The sequence below is a fragment of the Pocillopora damicornis genome, chromosome 7 (genome assembly GCF_964200805.1).
Source record: "Pocillopora damicornis chromosome 7, jaPocDami1.2, whole genome shotgun sequence".
Taxonomy (NCBI): domain Eukaryota; kingdom Metazoa; phylum Cnidaria; class Anthozoa; order Scleractinia; family Pocilloporidae; genus Pocillopora; species Pocillopora damicornis.
In genome coordinates, this window is record NC_142676.1 from 21,737,060 (window position 1) to 21,755,081 (window position 18,022).

The 18,022-nt window shown below is 40.1% G+C and overlaps 3 protein-coding genes across 3 annotated transcripts; all 3 read right to left on the minus strand.

Moving 5' to 3' along the window:
* Positions 1-394: 394 nt before the first annotated feature.
* Positions 395-6,130, minus strand: LOC113682342 (uncharacterized). Its single transcript, XM_027199504.2, has 5 exons — positions 5,399-6,130; positions 4,402-4,627; positions 3,039-3,323; positions 2,009-2,199; positions 395-1,846 (listed from the first exon to the last, which is right to left on the minus strand). Exons 1-5 carry the CDS (start codon positions 5,996-5,998, stop codon positions 1,073-1,075), a joined length of 2,076 nt encoding a protein of 691 aa, XP_027055305.2. The 5' UTR covers positions 5,999-6,130; the 3' UTR covers positions 395-1,072.
* Positions 6,131-6,278: 148 nt separating this feature from the next.
* LOC113682347 (uncharacterized) lies at positions 6,279-10,420 on the minus strand. Its single transcript, XM_089211358.1, has 6 exons — positions 9,983-10,420; positions 9,361-9,405; positions 8,805-8,980; positions 7,920-8,253; positions 7,176-7,220; positions 6,279-6,432 (listed from the first exon to the last, which is right to left on the minus strand). Exons 1-5 carry the CDS (start codon positions 10,281-10,283, stop codon positions 7,177-7,179), a joined length of 900 nt encoding a protein of 299 aa, XP_089067484.1. The 5' UTR covers positions 10,284-10,420; the 3' UTR covers positions 6,279-6,432; position 7,176.
* Positions 10,421-11,598: 1,178 nt separating this feature from the next.
* On the minus strand, positions 11,599-16,639 carry LOC113675672 (uncharacterized). The gene is made up of 7 exons (XM_089211357.1): positions 16,566-16,639; positions 15,021-15,355; positions 14,464-14,508; positions 13,809-13,984; positions 13,135-13,462; positions 12,939-12,983; positions 11,599-11,848 (listed from the first exon to the last, which is right to left on the minus strand). The coding sequence occupies exons 2-6, from the start codon at positions 15,340-15,342 to the stop codon at positions 12,940-12,942; spliced, it is 915 nt and encodes a 304-aa protein (XP_089067483.1). The 5' UTR covers positions 15,343-15,355; positions 16,566-16,639; the 3' UTR covers positions 11,599-11,848; position 12,939.
* Positions 16,640-18,022: the final 1,383 nt, after the last annotated feature.

Consider the following 18,022-nt stretch of genomic DNA (forward strand, 5'->3'; position numbering starts at 1 on the left):
TTTTCCCAACTTTATTTTTTTTGGTTTTGTTTTGTTCGTTGTTTTAGTCTTACTTTTGCTTGTTTGTTTTACTTCTTTGTTTTCGTTGCTTTGTATTTTTGAAAACAAAGCAACAATCCCGCTCGAATGAGTACAGGCAGCCCGGCCCGTCATTGATAAAAATAGACCCCAACCCCCATCCACACCCCCTCTCAATTCCATACCAAAGTCGATCTCGGATTTGGATAACTGGTCGACGGATTTCATCCTTGGTGGCCCAAGTCCAGAGGGCGTGAACTGTAGGGGAGACGAGAAACAATTGAGAAGAAGTGATAGAGTAAGGATTTTAGTGGCCAAGTTAGTAGAAAATGGCTTTCATTTCTTTTACGCGGTGACATAAAATACAAGTGCAGAATATTTTACACAATCTTTATTGCTGTCTACGAACGAAGCATACACATTAGGGGATGAAACTTTTGCGTCGTTGACCAGAAACAACAAAATTTCATTACTTCAATGAATTAACGCTATTAATCTTTACCATTCCTTTTTTTTTTCTTCTTCTTTCGGCTTCTTACTTCTCAAGGAAAAATTGTAACTCCAAGACTCACATAAAAATGAAATGTGGTTAGCAAGTAGGTGTATGTATGTTTGTCTTTTTTCTTCTTCTTTTCCTTGACCTCATCAAGTCCGGATAAAATAAACATGACTTAAAGTATGCTCTTCACCACTACAACCACTGAAAATGTTAAACGAAATAGAGCCAGACGGAATCTTAACGACATTAAAATAAGAGATGGGCGTGAACCTTGAATATTCAGCAAAATTAAGAAAACTGACAAACATGCTAGTATTCTGAATTGAGATACAATTTCGATGGTTGTGTAATATAAATCCCAATGGATTAAAATGGATTTCAAATACGTCACTCTAGGAAAGCTATCAATCTTAAGATCCCACATCATCCAATATTGCTAGACGGTGTCGCATAATATCAGTGTTGAACTAATTGGCCAAGTGTGACCTTTTGGCGATTACTAATACAGTCGTTTCACAATAGTCGTGATTGTCAAAAAAATTATGCAGAGCAAAATCAATACTCTACTCCTTCAACTTCTCCTTCATTATCGATTGCGTTGTATCTGACCCAATCCCTAGCGATCGGGGCATTGAGCATTTCATCAGTGAATCCAAAAGCATCGCACAACGCAAGGGCCTGTGGTGCTACTTCACGACACAGGTCAGCGGTCACCTTCCCCACTTCTGCCCCAGTTTCCGCAGACATCAGCCCCGACGTGGCAAAATAGCCGAGATCTCTCTTAATGACTGTCATCTGGTAGAGATGATGAAGTTTCTTTAGAACTGGCTGCAGACCAGGGTCAGCTTTATCAAGAGCTACACCAAAACATTCACTGATGAGCCGTTCACCATAAGAACGTGCAGCAGCTTGGACAAGATCCTGTTCCTGGAACATCCAGGTGTCAAACCTTCCTTCCTTCCCAGCCTTCATCATCTTCTTCCACAGAGATGTGAACAGTCTGTTCTCACGAGACTTCAACAGGGCCTGAAGGTACGTGCGGTCACTCAGGTCAGCGCCATCACTTGCTGTACCTTGATCTTTCACTGGTTTAAAAACCATCAGCCTTTCAGTGGCAACCTTCTGCATCAAGACCGAGTTGTCACCTTCAGCTGTCATACAAGCATGTGACAGGGCCAAATCAATGCCAAATTTATTGCAGGACAGATAGCCTTGTCCTCCACACCTCTCGCGGCAAGTGGCACCTGTTTCAGATACATGCCAACCAGCAATGGCCTTGATAACACAGCACATGGTCACTACATCTGCATGGTCAGATCCATCTGTAGCCTATGAAGGAAATTTCCATGACATTTTTAGCGTTACTTGGCAAATAGCCCTTTCCTTCAAGACAACATTCATAAAATCTTCCAGACTTCTCTCAAAATAAAATTTCATTTCTCCGAGAACACCTGTCTTCAGTGAAATAGAAAAATGCTCCTTCTACTTTACCTGGGAGGCCCAGCAATCCTTGATGTAATGCAATGCAAAATCAATGGCATAAGTGATAGCCAGTAGAGGCATCAGAGCATTCTGTTGGAGCTGATACTTGAGAATAGGTGTGTCAGATTTGCCTTCCGGACCCACTGTCAGACGAGTTGCTGAGTAGCGAAGAGCAATGGCAAGACAAGCTTTTGCAGCACCTGTTAAATCAAAATGGATAAACATGAAGCAAGGGGTCAGTCTGCATATATAGCAAAGCCCATAATCTCTAAAAACTATTCACCATTTCTGTAATGTAGATATCTCTGCCCCAAATCAAACCACAATAAGACATGCAAATGGTTTTCCAAGTAGTATTTAACTATTGGGCTAATTAACGAGTCAATTCAAAATATAATTGTATTTGGAGCCTGTTTTGGTATACATTTTGAATATTGCACACAGTAGGTTCTTCAAGCACAAAAATTTATGTAATTATTTCTCAAGGACTCTAACTCGTTAACCCTTTTGCAACATCTCATCAGTAATTATCCTTGCTATCTACAATACAATTCTTAAGATGTTAATTCTGGGAATTTGGTATCTGATCACCTGAAAAAATCCTAATTGGTATTTTTTTTTATTCTAACCACTTGTCTGCTTGATATTGTAAGGAGATATTCTGTCTTGGTCACTCGAGGGAGTTAAAAAGTCAAGTTGAGCAAGAGTTCAGGAGAATTTAACAATGACCCAAATTTAGCTCCCAGTACAACTTTCGCAAGCCTCCCATCTCCAATTAGCCTTTATAACCCCCTTCCCACCCCCAACATTTACAGATCTGGCCCCAGTGGTATGAAGGTTGGATAATGTAATCCACTGGATAAACTCAAACCAATGGATAACACCATACATTTTGTTGTCACTTATCTGCCAGATTGCTATTTATCTGTTAGATAGCATTATCCACCCTTTCTACAACTGGGCCCTAAAGTAAGGTAATTCATTCTCCTGGGTGACAAGCACACAGGTATCCATTATATGAAGTGTACACAACTTGTACCTTGGGCCATGCTTGCTATACATAAACGCCCAGAGAGAAGTTGGTCTGCCACTGCCAGAAAACGATTTCGGATGCTGCCTTTTATTTTTGTTGTGTACTTTCCATCCTCTGCAACATCAGAGGACAAGTTGAGCAGGTTTTCTCTGGGTACACGGACATTGTCAAAGTAGAACTTAGCATTGTCCACTCCATTCAAACCCATTTTATGTCCCATGTCATGAATCTGAACTCCAGGCATCACATTCAGGTCCTTATCCCGAATGGGAACCAGTACACCATGGATACCTGAAATAAGAGAGGTAACCATCTTTAATTTCATAGCTACCATGGCATCCAATAGATATCTCCAAAATCTTTCCATGACACCCTCAGGTAAATGTGCTATGATGACCCTCATGGAAAATATTTGATGATGGTCATGTTCCCAGAAATTAAATATGGTGCATGTACAAATGTATCAATATGAGAACAGACCTCTTGACTGGCCTTTCTCAAAGCTGTTTGAGTGTGATAGATATAAAATAGAGTATGGAAAAACGTTTAGTTATCCAGAGGTTGTTCTATTCAACAAATTCTAAAGAAGGAAGGCGAGAAGATAGGAGATAAGGGAGGGGGGAAAGGAGGGAGGAAAGGAGGCAAGGGAGTAGGGGAGGAAGGGAGGAAGGAAGGAGGGTGAAAGGGAGGCAAGGAAGAGGGAAGGAGGCTGGAAAGGAGGTGAGGAGGGGGGAAGGAGGGTGGAAAGGAAGTAAGGAGGAGGGAAAGAGGGTGGAAAGGAAGTAAGGAGGGGGGAAGGAGGGTGGAAAGGAAGTAAGGAGGAGGGAAAGAGGGTGGAAAGGAAGTAAGGAGGGGGAAGGAGGGTGAAAGGGAGGCAAGGAGGAGGGAAGGAGGGCGGAAAGGAGGTAAGGAGGGGGGAAGGAGGGTGAAAGGGAGGCAAGGAGGAGGGAAGGAGGGTGGAGAGGAGGCGAGGAGGAAGGAAGGAAGATGGAAAGGAGGTGAGGAGGAGGGAAGGAGGGTGAAAGGGAGGTGAGGAGGGAGGAAGAAGGGTGGAAGAAAAGTAAGAGGAAGAAAGGAGGAAGGTAAGGAGGAAGGAAGGAGGGTGGAAATGGAAGATGAAGAAGTAAGGAAGGAAGGAAGGAAAGAAGGGAGGAGGGTGAAAGGGAAGTAAGGAGTTTGGAAAGGAAGGTAAGGGTGGAAGGAAGGAGGGAGGAAGGGAGGTAAGGAGGAAGGACAAGAGTGAGGGTTGAGGGAAGAAGGAGGTAAAAAGAGACATAAAAAAATTGAAGAAAAGAGAGGAAGAAACAGACAGAGGAACCAACTGACAGGTGTATCACATAACTTGTTAACCCTGGAGTAAAATAGCCACCTTGATTAACACCATCAATATACAGTTGTGAGAAGACAACAACATGATGGGCATGACAAGCACCATTGGTGATCCAATATTTCTGTGCCAAAGGAGTTGGTGTGTTGACAATGAACTCCTCTGTCTCCTTGTCATAGGTGGCTGTTGTTTCCATCTGTACTGCATTGTTTCCATAGCCAAGTTCTGTCAGACCAAAGCAGCCCACATCCTCCAGTGTGTCAATACCCTAAATTTGATTTACAAGAACATTTCTAATCATACTTTACATAAGAGGAGCAGGTGAAGCCATTACCCAAGTTAATTTCCCTTTCCTGATTCTTTAGGGTTTTTTTATTTATTTCCCTTTATGCGCTTACTATGTAAGATAGGAATTGCCAATGAAGGCTTAAAGAGGAGAGCAGGCTTGATTTTGGGGACCCAAGTGATCAGCCAAACTGTAACCTTTCACGCCCTGACATCAAAATGCATATTCTCCATTCTGCTCTCCGTACATCTCCTTAGGTACTGACATAAAGAACTTGTTTAGCAACCAAGAACTCATTGGTTGGAGACCATTTCCTTTATTCTCATGACCTTAATGTGTAATTGAAGGATGATATTGTAAGGAGAAATGAGAGGCTGGTCTCTCTGAGGGGTTAAAGAGTTAAGAAAAACTCTGAAACAGTCTTATAATTTTGGATTTGACTGGAGTGGGGAGCTGATTAGTGGTGAAGTTCTCCTCACAAATAGACACGTCTGGTCCCCTTGTTTGATTGTGGAAAACAACCTTCATGTTTACTTACAAGAAGTACCTGTGAAGCTTTGTATGTGAAATGATTTATCAAAAACATGAAACTGCATGCAGCAATTACCTTAAGCTTAGCAAGATTTCTTCACAACCCAATATCAATTATGTATACAGTTCTTCGATAATTAAAGTAAACAACAGTGAAAACAGTAGATTGCCTTTGGGATTACGGCCAATTGTATTGGGGTTATACGGAAATCTTCCCATTACCTTTAACAGCTTGTCATGGTGTCTCTCTGTCCCCAACTTCAACACAGTACCACCAAACAAGTTAAACTGGACCGTCATTTTGGTAGTCATTGCAGCATCCACCACGGCGGCCAGCTCGTGGGCTGCGAAGATCCACAGAGGGTTGTTCCTGAAGTCAAGCACAGATATAAATCCTTGATCGCAGAGTTTCTTCAGTCTTTTCAGGGCCAATTCCCTTTCTTCGTCGATAGAAATGTTGTATTTTGGGGTCATCAGCGGATCTTCTGAGAGAATTTTACGAAACTTCGCTCTTTTCTCTTGGTTGTCGTGATCCAGAAGGAATGTCATTTGCGACACATCAAACGATGCTTTTCCCCATTCATCTCTCAGTTTATATGGATCTAGCTCCAACTCATCTTGTAGTTTCGGAGAATCCAGCTGTGCTGAGGCTGCAGATAGCGAAAAGCTACGAGTATTGTGAAAGTTGGGACGATATTGAGACTGTTTGTTTTGAGCCTCACTACTCGACCGAATGCTCTGCACACAGAGAGCTCTTCGAAGAGAAACTGTAGCAAGGGTACGGTTAAATCCTCTCGCGACAAGTGCACTTGCTGAAAGCATGACAAAACTTGATAGAGCTGACACTCTGAAAACTTTTCTTCACAGGTAACTGAAGGCCGTAGGACTTTGGTCGTTGTTATCGACGTGACACTTTTTACAGTATGGCATACACAAAGTAATCACTGACACAAAATGGAGATCAGCGGTTGCTTTCACTAAACGATTTTGCATTCATGTATTTACAATAAAGTATATCTAGGGTTTCGTCGTTCCTTCCCACTCGTCATGGAAAAGTTAATCAAATTTTAATACCGTAAAAGAATAAAAGAATCGAAACATGTTGTTTTAATGCTTTTTTTTAATTTCATTTCAGCAACAGGTCCCGAGAACAAATCCACAAAAGAAAGAAAATCCCCCACGAAAGCAGCTCTGCACTGAACTACATTAAAGCTTCTGATCAGTCCTTCCTGAGTCTGAACAGGCCTAGCGTATTCCTGAAATTGAATAAGAAAGAATTTTAACGCTGTGCGACTGAATAAAACAGACGATTGTGTTAACCTTTATTAACCCTAAGAGTGATTAGCAACTATATTCTCCTATCAGTACACCCCTAAAACAAACATTGAGTTCATGAGAATAAAGACCATGATGACTACGAAGTAAGGAAGCTCTTGTTTTTTAAACAAATTCTCTTTGTCAGTACCATAGGAAATGTCTAGAGAACAGTGTGGAGAACTGATGTTAGGGTGTAAAGGGTTAATTATACCCTCGAATTGTGCTTCCAAATCTCCATGAAAATTTGCATGGATGTAGTTTTAGTTTGTTTCGAACCTTCTTAATCATCGAAACTGCTGTTTTTCACCAGGTAGAGCAGACGTAGTTTTTTTTTGTTCCTGGACGGAGATCCAGAAAATTTAGAAAGAGAGGGCCTTGGGTGAACAGGACCAGGATGTAACTTATTATCGTGTCCAGTGTTCCTCGTCATTTCATTTCTTCCCACTAAAAACTATCTAATGCGACGAAAGACAATTAACTTTTTTTTGTACCGTTAAGCTGAAATAAACTTCACTCATCAAGTCAAAACCACCACATTTATAATGACAGAAAAATGGACTTAAAACGCCTTTTTTTCTTCAAGGCGACAGTTTACAAAGCCACGAACTGAGTGGCACATCACTCCCGCAATGCATTTTTTTTTTGTCTGAAATGCACAGTCACGTAAAATCAAACTGAATACCTTAAAACAAGTAAACCACCAAAACGTCAGCAACTCCAACGCTGTCTGCAGCAATAAAAACAAAAGGTTTGATCAACCTGGTTACAAAAATTTATTAAACTTAAGTGTTGAAGGCAGTAGATTCTATGAATATATTACACTTCATCTCGATAAAGGTAAGACATGTTAAAAGATACAAATATTTGTTATATAAACTGCTGTGTTTTACAAAGATTTCCAGCCCTGAGAAAAACCGTAACTGCACACGTGTAAAATTGTGATAATTTTTTTACGTGTGTTTCATATCGCCAATCAGTTGGTGCTAACGTGTCACTCGCCTTTTGCGCCAGTCCATTAGGTTGACGAATGAATGTCAAAGCGTTTACCATTCTCAATCCAAAGTCATTTTTCGAAATTTTCTCGGATATATGGCCTACATTATTGATACGAAAAAAAAAGAACACATGGTCGTGATGTTTGTAGATATGGCCGGAATTTCTCTTCTCGTGTTCAACTCGATATCGCACGAGTGAGCGCGGCGAACGGGTGAAGGTAAACGCTCTAAGAGAAATTCCATATCTTCGCTTGCCCGTATATTATTCTCTTTTCGACAGCCAGAAACTGCTTTAATTTGGTGAGTTGCAGGCGTAAAAGAGACAAGTTTAAGGGAGGGGAGACTCAGGAGAGATTTCTTTTAATTCCACTCGGCACATTTCTACTGATTGTAATCCACCCCCACCCCTCCATGGTAGATGGTAGACTTGCTGTATTGGTTCCAGTTGGTGTATCCTGACAATTTGCTGTACAGGATGACGTTTTTGCGAGGAAGGAAACGTGTCTCCCATTTGCAGTAGTGGGAAGTGATACCCATCCATCCGGCATCTTTGGAACAACCACCATAATTCTTGTTGATGAAGAAGTTACGATTGTCACGCGACAGGCCGGAAATAGAAAAGACGTTCTTTGACTCGGATTTCATGTCTCTCCAGGAGCTGTCAATCAGTTTGCTGGCCGAGAACCAGTTCAAGATGTTTGTTCTCTGTGCATTGAAGTTCAATTCCTTGACTAGCTGCCCTCCGGTATAAAGAGCAACTCTCGCCTGATAGGAAGAAAGAGAAAAGAAAAAAGAAAAGTAATTATTTTTACCAGTTTGGCAACAGCAAAGGAATGGATGGGTGCGTAAAAATGACAACAAGGAACCTTCATTTGCTTCAGATATGCGACAGTTTTATCCACGTAATTGACGAGCGTTTCTATGGTGACCATTTTTGACTGACTTGACACTTCCCGCCCAGACTTATGATTAAAATTATTTTTGCCCGAGGGCAAATTTAAATAAATAATATCATTTAAAATTTTGAATAATTAACCGTTCGACTAAACAGGTTAAATGAGATGGTAAATTAGGAGCTCGGTGAAGAATTAGAGAAAGATGTCTTTTCCGTCTTGTCTCCAGAGTGAGACAAAAAATGGCCATATGTTCTCTCTATAGAGCGCTGAATCGGAAGATTTAAAGTTCGATTCTTGATAGGGACTCGGTGTTTTTTCCTTTATCCCACGCTCGTGACACGACGACCGCATCTTTCTCGAATTACCCTTTGTTTGAAAGTAATGATTCATTTTAACTTTTCCTTTTCATATTCAAATTACCTCTGACGCCCCAAAGTCACTCCATTTCAAAACTATTCTGTTCTTGTAGTGATCCTTGTGCTTATTCGTGACGTCAAGTGCAGCCATGTTTTTCTCAGAAGATGTTCGAGGCGAGACGTAGGTAGGATACACTTTCTTATCGACTCCACTTACAGCTTTGAAAACCATAGTCCAACCTTTAAACCAAAAATGGATTTCTTTAACAATTTTAAAGAGAAAAAAATCCTTTGTAAAGATAGGTAATCGGAGCAGAGTTCGAAGCTCTAAGCAGCACTTCGAATTGGCGAGATCCACATGCTTTCAAACTTTTCATTTTCGGTGCAAGAATTCGCCAAAAATTTTAGAAAATATCCTTCCTCTTCACATTTCTTCCATCCTTAATACCTCCCTCACTCGTCATGGAACTGCCACGTGAGAAAAGATTGATCTCCTTTTGCAATACCTTAACCTAATTTCCCAACCCTGGTTAATCTTTTACAGATCCTTTCAATAGAAAATATGGTTTGGTGCAAGTTTCGCCAAGCATTGTTTTGTAAAGTTTGTGTCTAGTACTTACCTCCAGCAGCCATGTCACAGTAAACTGGGAAGGCGTTTTTGAAGTCTATTGATAAAAGGAGAACAGGGAATAACAATTAGTATTAAGAGAGAAAGCCATCTACATGCCAAGGCCCTCGGGATCAACATTCACTGTGGGCTTTTATAACGTAAACATCGCGCACTTGGTTCTATTAAAACCATGCTCAGCAGTCCGACGTAAACAGGCTCAGGAATGTTAGGGGCCGAAACTTCAGGATGCTCATTTCTTAAAGTTTCTATTCGTTACGCCACGACCTTAAGACAAACAAGATATACTATAAGAGGATTCTAGCCTTAGACCAAAAGATGATGTATGGCTCATTGCAAAGTCTGACGAGACTTCAGGATTGGTTAAAATTTTTGCGCGACAAAAGATTTTCCGAGTTACCATTGATTCTTAAACCGTTCACATTTCCGCTTTGTAACGTCTTTTTAAAATCAACAGCAGAGCTTAAAATTTCCATCTTCCATGCTGTGATATACTTTTACTTAGTTCTGGATAAGCTAGTAGGATAGCATTAAGGAAATAATCCGCGCCGTTTTCTAAGCTAATTGTTTTTATGAGGAAAGTACACCAATAAATCTCAATAATGTAAACCTACCACTCAAAGTGATCCAGTAAATTCCGTTGGCTGCGTCTTTTAAGCTGGTCTTAATTTCTTTACATGAAAAACCTGGGTATCTCCTGGAGCCCAAAGAGGATTCTTCGTACTGCAAGGCTTTCCACTCTTTACCATCGCATACGAATATTTTTCCGGTAGTAAACTTCATCTGCCCGGCCTTGCTGGAGTCGCAGTCGAGGTTGATCACTTTGTAATATGTTTCACCGCAACCAAAAGACGACGCGATCATGCAACATATTGAAACGCTCAGTAAAATGCTCAAACCGACAAGATATCCCATTTGCAGCCAGTCTTTAGGTTAACAATGAACCCACACGATTCAGTCAATATTTTTTAAAAATTATTTCACAGGTGAGGTGGTAAAGAGGGGTTAAAAAAACTCGCGGTTTTTTCGTGTTTTGGATCATCCATAATTAGCATCTGACATCACTTCCGCTGACGAACACCGCTTGAACTCGCCCCTGACAAGATTTGGAATGACGATAACTAGTTACGGTGACTTCCATTTTTCTTTTCGTTTTTCAACATCTTCGTGGAGTTAAGTCTGTTGTGGTTTAATGTAAGCAATAATAAATGCATGTTTGATTCACTACCGTTCATTTGCATCTGTGAGAATAGAAGTGAATTGCTTAGAACTTTGGTGTAGGAGTCGGTTTGAATGATTTACGATTGAGTACAAATGGCCAACAGTCGGTGCATCACCACAAGAGAAAGACACGTCAATGCAGAGTACAGTATTTATGGCAGGATGGTTGTTGACTTACAGCTGAGCTGTTCTTGAATACTCAGTTTATTGACCGGCTGCGTAGTGCGCCGGATTGCAAGTGGCAAGTTTGATTGAGTCTGAAAGGTTGATCTTCATCGATGTCATCGGTAAAAGAAATTGTTTCTTAAGTGAGAGCATACACGAATAATTTTCGACTTTTTGATTAAGAAATGTTATGAATTGGCACCAATAGAGCGTTAAAAAAGTCAGGTAAATTCTCATAATATTTAGTTGCTGTCACACTCCGATGGGTTCGCAGTTAGAGTTTGTTTTTAAGCATGTTATGGAGTTACCTCATGATTCTTTGTTTCTACAATTATATATAATTTGTTCATACGGTTCTCGCCGAAACGCACCAGAGCTCAGCTCGAGGTCTTAACATTTCGAACCTATAGCAGCGAGTTGTGCTCAGAAAAAACTAACTACGGACTTACTTTCCACAAGTATCAATATAGTTGGCATAGCATAATGTTATCATGTATAGCTCAGTGCACTTTTGCATAATTTGTCGTTGCCCAACTAAGTGACCTAGAGTTTCAAGATTATGCGATATCTGGGCGGGCATCAAAACAGGGCAAAAATTTGAACATAGCTTCATCCAGTGCTTGATGTTACAAAAAGTGAAGGAGACATACTGAAAATGTACTTTGAGAGATTATAATTCTATAATCTCTTTCGTACATACGTTCACTAAATGATTCATTTGATTGAAAGTGATTGCTGCCCTCAGGAAATAAAGACTGACCAGTCCCTTAAGGCCAGCGATTTTCATTTAGAACTGTTTGTCGAAAACTTCGTTACCAGGTTGAAAAGAAGAAAAGCGTCACAATAGCGTTGCAATTGATTTATTTGCTTTCCACGGTCAACATTTCTAAAGAATCACACAGCATGAAAGAATAACATTCGCTCTGTGCGCATAATATAAGCTTAACGATAGCATCATCCCTAATCCCTGCCCCCCCCCTCCTCCCTGCTCTTTTCTATCCCTGCAACACTAAAGCCAGCAAAAATGTTCCCGTCGACGCTTTGTTCTCTGTTGAGGCCTTCATTGGTCAGACGGGTGCAGTGGCTCTCTGAAACTGAATGAAATGACTTGCTGTTAATGTTGCTTATCTGTACCTGTTCAAGTGAGCCATTGTGGCATTTTCATGTAGTATGTTATCCATACTACTATGCTGCGGTGCGCTTTTAACCCAAAAATTTTCCAGATGCTCCCAATTTTGGGCCAGATCACAACAACAGGAGCTACGGTCCCAATTGTTTTCGAGTAGCAGAGGTTCTTTAACGACCCCTGCTAGCAAGCAAAGAGAAGATGCAGGATACGGGGCCTACGATTTTTCGTCCTTATCCGAGAAGACTAGAACGAGGGTCCCTATAGGGCTAGCCGTTATCCGTAAAACGGCCGACAAAATTTGCCATTAGGCGTAAAGATTGAGAAATCATTACCGTTAGTTGTAAAAAAGTTAGCCGTAAATATTTTTCTTTTATTCACAAGTGGAAGCAAGTTAACCGTTAGCCGTAAAATTGCCAAATTTTAACCGTAACCGTAAAAGTCATCACGCCATCAGGACCTTTAGAATGTCTAAGCATTTGCAGTTTTCATGGCAAAGGCTGCACATTCTCCTCGGTTATTTAAAGACCCTCAGTGTTGGACCGGTTCATGCCAAATGAAATGATTGTCCTTGCGATTTCAAGTTGTCTTGACAACTCTTACGTAAGTAGTATATCATAATACCAAGAAGTGATATGTATTGACCTGAGCTCCACACGACTGTTGATCGAGTTCTCTCTTATGATCTACCTCACGACGCATGCATATAACTCCTTCACCCCTGAGAGTGTCTAACATCTTATTTCTCCCTCCAATATCACCCCTGAATCACACATTAAGGCCACGAGAATCAAGGAAATGATCACCAACTAAAGAAGTTCTTGATTGTTAAACAAATTCTCCTTGTCAGCACCTTAAGAGATGTATGATGAACAGTATGGAGAATATGCATACTGATATTCGGGTGTGAAGGGTTAACAAATGGATTTCACGTTTCCGTGTGCCTGTTCAGTAATACATCACAGAGGACGTCAAAATGTTGTACCGACCTAAGTTTGCCGTGGGAACATTTGTAAATCATATTTTTCTTAACGAGATCCAGTCATCATAAAAAATACCTTAACGCAGATAAACCACCAACACATCAGCTTCTGCGACATTCCCTGCAATTAAATCAATAAATGGAAATAGTAAATGAAACACAATGTGGTGGACAATAAAGGGCAAATGCTCAACCTGCTTCCCCTCTCTCCACCTCCGATTGATAAGCGCATTACTAATCAGGTTCTCTGGGCTAGAGGGCTGACGCCTTACCGTAGTGGTTCCAGTTGGTGTATCCCTGCAGTTTGCTATAGATGATGACATTTTGTCGAGGATTGAAGCGCCTCTCCCAGTCGCAGTCCTGACCCGTGATTGTCATCCATCCGGCATCCTTTGGACATCCGCCGTAGTTTCTGTTGATGAAGAAGTTGCGATTGTGCAGCCCAGGAATAGAAAATACGTTCTTTGGTTGGGATTTCATGTCATTCCAGGAGCTGTCGATCAGTCTGGGAGTTGCGAACCAATTCAATTTGTCTGATCCTCTCGCGTTTAACTTTACTTCCTTCACGATTTTTCCTCCAGTATATAGGACAACTCTTGCCTGTTTTAAAGCAGAACATTTATTAGCAGGTGAAGGGGATCGGAGCGGTAAGGCCTCCTCAAACACGTAGAATGTAAAGGAACTTTCCTGAATCACATTTATCAAAATTACAATGTCAAAATTTCGTTTCCAATCAACAGTTCACCCTCGTTAAAGCCATTACTTAGTTAAAACAGTTTTCGTTTGAGTTAAGCGCGTTAGATGACGAGAGCAGTCCAATAAATGAGGTATTATGATCAAACTGTCCTATCAATGCTCAAATATATCAACATACACTGTTTGACCAATCACACGCGAGAATTTTGCGATCATTTTGACTAGGGTAGTCACGTTATGGTCCAATTACCTCAGAAGCGTGGAAGTCAGCCCAGTTCAACACTATTCTGTTCTTGTAATGGTCTTTGTGTTTGTTCGTGACGTCGAGAGCGGCCATAACTTTCTCAGAGGATGTGTGAGGCGAGTTGAAAGTAGGATACACTTTTTTATGGATTCCACTAACAGCTTTAAACACCATGGTCCAGCCTATCAATTCAAAATCAAAACAAGCATTTAAAAACTATTTTATTGCAGGCGCAGCTGTTTCAAAATGGGTGATAATTTTACCAAAAAGAAGGTTACACCTATAAACTCCAAGGTCGGGCAGGAAACATTCCTTACCCATAACAAATATGATACACATGTGAAATATGCCATAACAAAATGATCACATGTAGCAGTTACAGGACGGGTTCTAAGACGACAATACCAAAATTCTCCATACCCGTCCCATCTGCCTTTATTTAAAAAAAATTCATGAAGCAGGAAAGCTTATGCAAGCTAACCAATATAAAGAGACCAACTTTCACACAAATGAATGATTCCGTGTAAAGATTCCTAAACGTGAATATGCGAGGATTTCTGTTCTTCTCGAAGCCCTTGACTGGACGACTCCCTCATATTGAAAAATCCTTCGCGGAGATTGTACGAACTATGGGTGAATAAGTAAATCCCGAGGCATTTACCTCCGGCGTCCATGTCACAGTAAACTGGGAAAGAGTCTTTGCTGTCTAGTAATGACAATAAAAACAAAAATTACATCAATTAAAATCTATAGACGTTTACAAGCTAAAGGATTTATCGCTAGAAAACTGAAACCTAAATTTTAAGGGTTATTAACAGCCTACCACGAGTACTATAGATTATTATTTCCCTGTTGAACAAATTGTCTGATGGTTTATTTCTACACCTTTGTACTTCTACAAAAAGAACGTAGAGTACATTATTTGGTAATCGGAAGTGTCTCAACCAAATTAACCGAACAACCGCGCAAGTTCTTTCACATTCCCTTCGACCTGGCGTGGAAGGCGTAAGGAGAAAAAAAGATAGGCCAATGGGAACACATGAGGTGATCATCAGAACCCAGCCTGAATAGACGTCATATTGGGGTGATCTTGCCCAAAGTTTGACATGGCCTTCCCCCAACACACCATAAATCATTAATTGTACATACCCGAACAAGGTATCAAATACTCTCAGAATACTTCATACGAGTTAGGAGCATGAGTAGATTAAAAATTACCCGTCAAGGTGATCCAATAAATGCCATTAGTCGCGTCCTTCAAGTGAGCCTTGATGTCTTTGCACGAAAATCCAGGGTCATTTCTGGAACCTAATGATGCTTCGTACTGCAGGGCTTTCCATTCAGTACCATCACACACGTATACTTTCCCTTCAACAAACTTCATCTGACCAGCTCTAAATGGCTCGCATTCGCAGTCATACTGGCCAATCCTGAACACGTACTGGTGCGTTTCAAAGGAGCCACACGATGACTGATGGCACCCGATCGCAAAACACACCATGGTGGCAAGAGCGACAATCAAACTGATGATGTAAATCATTTTCAGGCAGTTTCTATGAAGAAAATATTTCGATTTTAATAATTAACTCATAGTTTGGTAGTTAAACGGTTGTGAATATATGGAAGTCATATATTTGAACTGCGGTTAAAGACGTGAATATGAAAGCGATCTTCGCAGTAATGAACACTACTTAAGCAGTAGTGAAAAGAAGGCCTGAAACATTTCAGGCCTGTACGGGATTTGAACCCATGACCTCTGCGATACAGCTGCAGTGCTCCACCAACTGAGCTAACAAGCCAACGGGGAGCTAGTCACTGTGTTGGTTCCAAATAAACCCGTGAAGTGGTGAATAAACGGTTGTGAGTATTCAAAGTTTGGTAGTTGTCTTCAAAGTTTCATTATACGGTAAAACAGACACATAATAAGTAATAAATGATGTAAAATCCTTTGTCGCACGAGTTAAAGTCCCAGTAAATTGTAGAGTTCAGATATTGAGTTAAGATCGCAACGTTTTTATTGCTTCCCAGCTACCCTTTCTTCAAGCGAAGACGATTTAAGATGATTATTTATTCAGCACATTAATGCAATTTTAATATTCATGATCACTCCAAAAAGTTTGCGTTTTTCCCTCAGAGTTCCAATTTTGTTACTGACAGGCCATAGTGCTTTATGATTGTAGGCACGTAAACTTCAGGAGTGTCACCATGAGGTCATTTTTGATATTAATAGTTCACATTCTAATGTGGATGTTTAGGATAGAACCGAAAATAGAAAAACCGATTAATAATATCGTAAATAACGCAACTCCTTTAACGTGGTCTGATAATTTTTAACTGAATTTGTGGAGACGCGGTGAATTAAGGTAACGGTCCACGTGCTGGATTCTGGTTGGAGATGTTCGGATTCGAGACAAGCAGGGGGTCATTGTATTGCGTTCTTAGGCAAAACACTTTACAACTACAGTGCCCCCCTCCACCCAGGAATATAAATAGGTACCGGTGAACTGTCTAACCCTGGCATCCCATCCAATTGGGAGTTGTAATACTCCTAGTCGCTTCATGCTACCGGGAAAAGCTCCAGCTAGATGGGTCATAAGGCTCGAGTTCGGACCTTGCCTACTTAACCTTGTGAAAGAATTCTGGCACGGAAAGGAAATAGTGCAATTCTCTCTTGAATTCACGAAAGACCTTGAAATTGTTCAAAGCTGAAATAGCCTCTTTTGAGATGATCTAACGGGTAAAGAAGATGGACTTCAAACTTACATTCCCCTCGGCCTTGAACTGCTCCAGGGAAATGAAATAAAACACCAGGTGAAACAGGTATGTTGTGAATACAAGTTTTTAATGAAACAGTTTGTTTGCTTACAAAAAAAAAAACTGACCACTTGATCATTTGGCAGATATCAATCATAATTCTAGATCTATTCTTATTATGTTTATGAAACTTTTCAAAGCCATCTGCTTTAAATTCAATTCGTCCTCGAGAAAATTGCGACAAATTTTAATTTCATTTAAGGCTTTTTAAATGAAAATTTGTTTAACGTTCTATCTAATTAAGAAGCATAAAAGAAAGAAAAACATGTCTGAGTTATTAAAATACTACAAATCGAGGTGGAAGGAATTTTTCATCGTTTAGCGTTGTGATGGCAAAATCTCCAATTAATTTAAAGTTAACTTGAATTTGTCGCCTCTGTTGTTCTTAATCAATCTTGTCTTTATCAAAGATTTGATTATATGTTGGCTCAGAAAATATGGTTTATATTGAAGATAAATCATCCAAATAAATGATGCTTTACCTTTAAAAATGCAAACAGAAAAAATTAATTTTGTCCAGTGACAATTCTCTAGCTATATGCTAGTTGGGAAAGGAAATCTTCTCAGCGTTTGACTTTCTGTCGTAAATTTGAAAGGGAAACATTCACTGAAGAAAATATGAATATTTTTGTGCGGCCGCACAATCTCCTGCAACCCTCGATCATTTATTTGGTAGCTATGGTAACGGTATAGCCTTCTACAGATACCTTAAATCAGTGCCATTTTAATTTCAGCTCTTTTCTTTATTTGAACTGAGCCTGCTTTTAACCTCTTACTTGTCGTTAGGCGTAACGGCCCATGGAAACGAGAAAAACACTGTCTTGTTAACTGGTTCAATCTACGAGTTCGATTTATGGTTTTTCTTGGTGTTGCGTAAACTATTGCTGGAGAAAAGTTTCGTTTTCGAATAATTATTATTCACTGATCTTCAATCTGTTGCACGTATTAAGCCATTTCATTATCGCTTTATCCAGAAAACCAAGAGGCAGTTAATCTATTTCAGTGATAATTTGTTTTTCATTTAGCTCAATTAACAACATTTGCGTAGTCTCGTGTTTGTTTTGCATTCGCATTGAAAAAAAAATTGATTTTCGGAATGTTTATTTTATTTGAACAGTTTGCCGGTCTTCCGGAGTAGATAAGTAATTTTTTTTGTAAAGTCATCAACTTATTGATATAATATCATTAGTTTGGTAAATTCGTAAAGAAAATATGAAAATGAAATTTTGAAACAGCGTCGAATTTAACTCAAAAATGTATTTTATAGATGCAGGTGAGTAAAAAATGTCTGTTTTCGAGTCACATGGCCCACCCAGCTATATATAGTCTAACTCGATTCCCTTGGCATGATGGGATGCTAGTACTCGCGAGAAATTCAGCACGATGTAACGTCAAGTGTTGCAGAA

Bases quoted from the DNA above. Each gene is read 5' to 3' on its own strand.
- LOC113682347 (XM_089211358.1), bottom strand. From the start codon at position 10,283: ATGGGATATCTTGTCGGTTTGAGCATTTTACTGAGCGTTTCAATATGT. The intron at 9,406-9,982 runs GTAGGTTTACAT...TTTTATCAATAG, and splicing joins TTACTGGATCACTTTGAGTG to ACTTCAAAAACGCCTTCCCA. The intron at 8,254-8,804 runs GTAATTTGAATA...TCTTCCTATCAG, and splicing joins GTGACTTTGGGGCGTCAGAG to GCGAGAGTTGCTCTTTATAC.
- LOC113682342 (XM_027199504.2), bottom strand. From the start codon at position 5,998: ATGCTTTCAGCAAGTGCACTTGTCGCGAGAGGATTTAACCGTACCCTT. The intron at 4,628-5,398 runs GTAATGGGAAGA...AATCAAATTTAG, and splicing joins ACCATGACAAGCTGTTAAAG to GGTATTGACACACTGGAGGA. The intron at 3,324-4,401 runs GTGGCTATTTTA...CTCTTATTTCAG, and splicing joins TATTGATGGTGTTAATCAAG to GTATCCATGGTGTACTGGTT.
- LOC113675672 (XM_089211357.1), bottom strand. From the start codon at position 15,342: ATGATTTACATCATCAGTTTGATTGTCGCTCTTGCCACCATGGTGTGT. The intron at 14,509-15,020 runs GTAATTTTTAAT...TGTCATTACTAG, and splicing joins TTATTGGATCACCTTGACGG to ACAGCAAAGACTCTTTCCCA. The intron at 13,463-13,808 runs GTAATTGGACCA...GCTTTAAAACAG, and splicing joins CTGACTTCCACGCTTCTGAG to GCAAGAGTTGTCCTATATAC.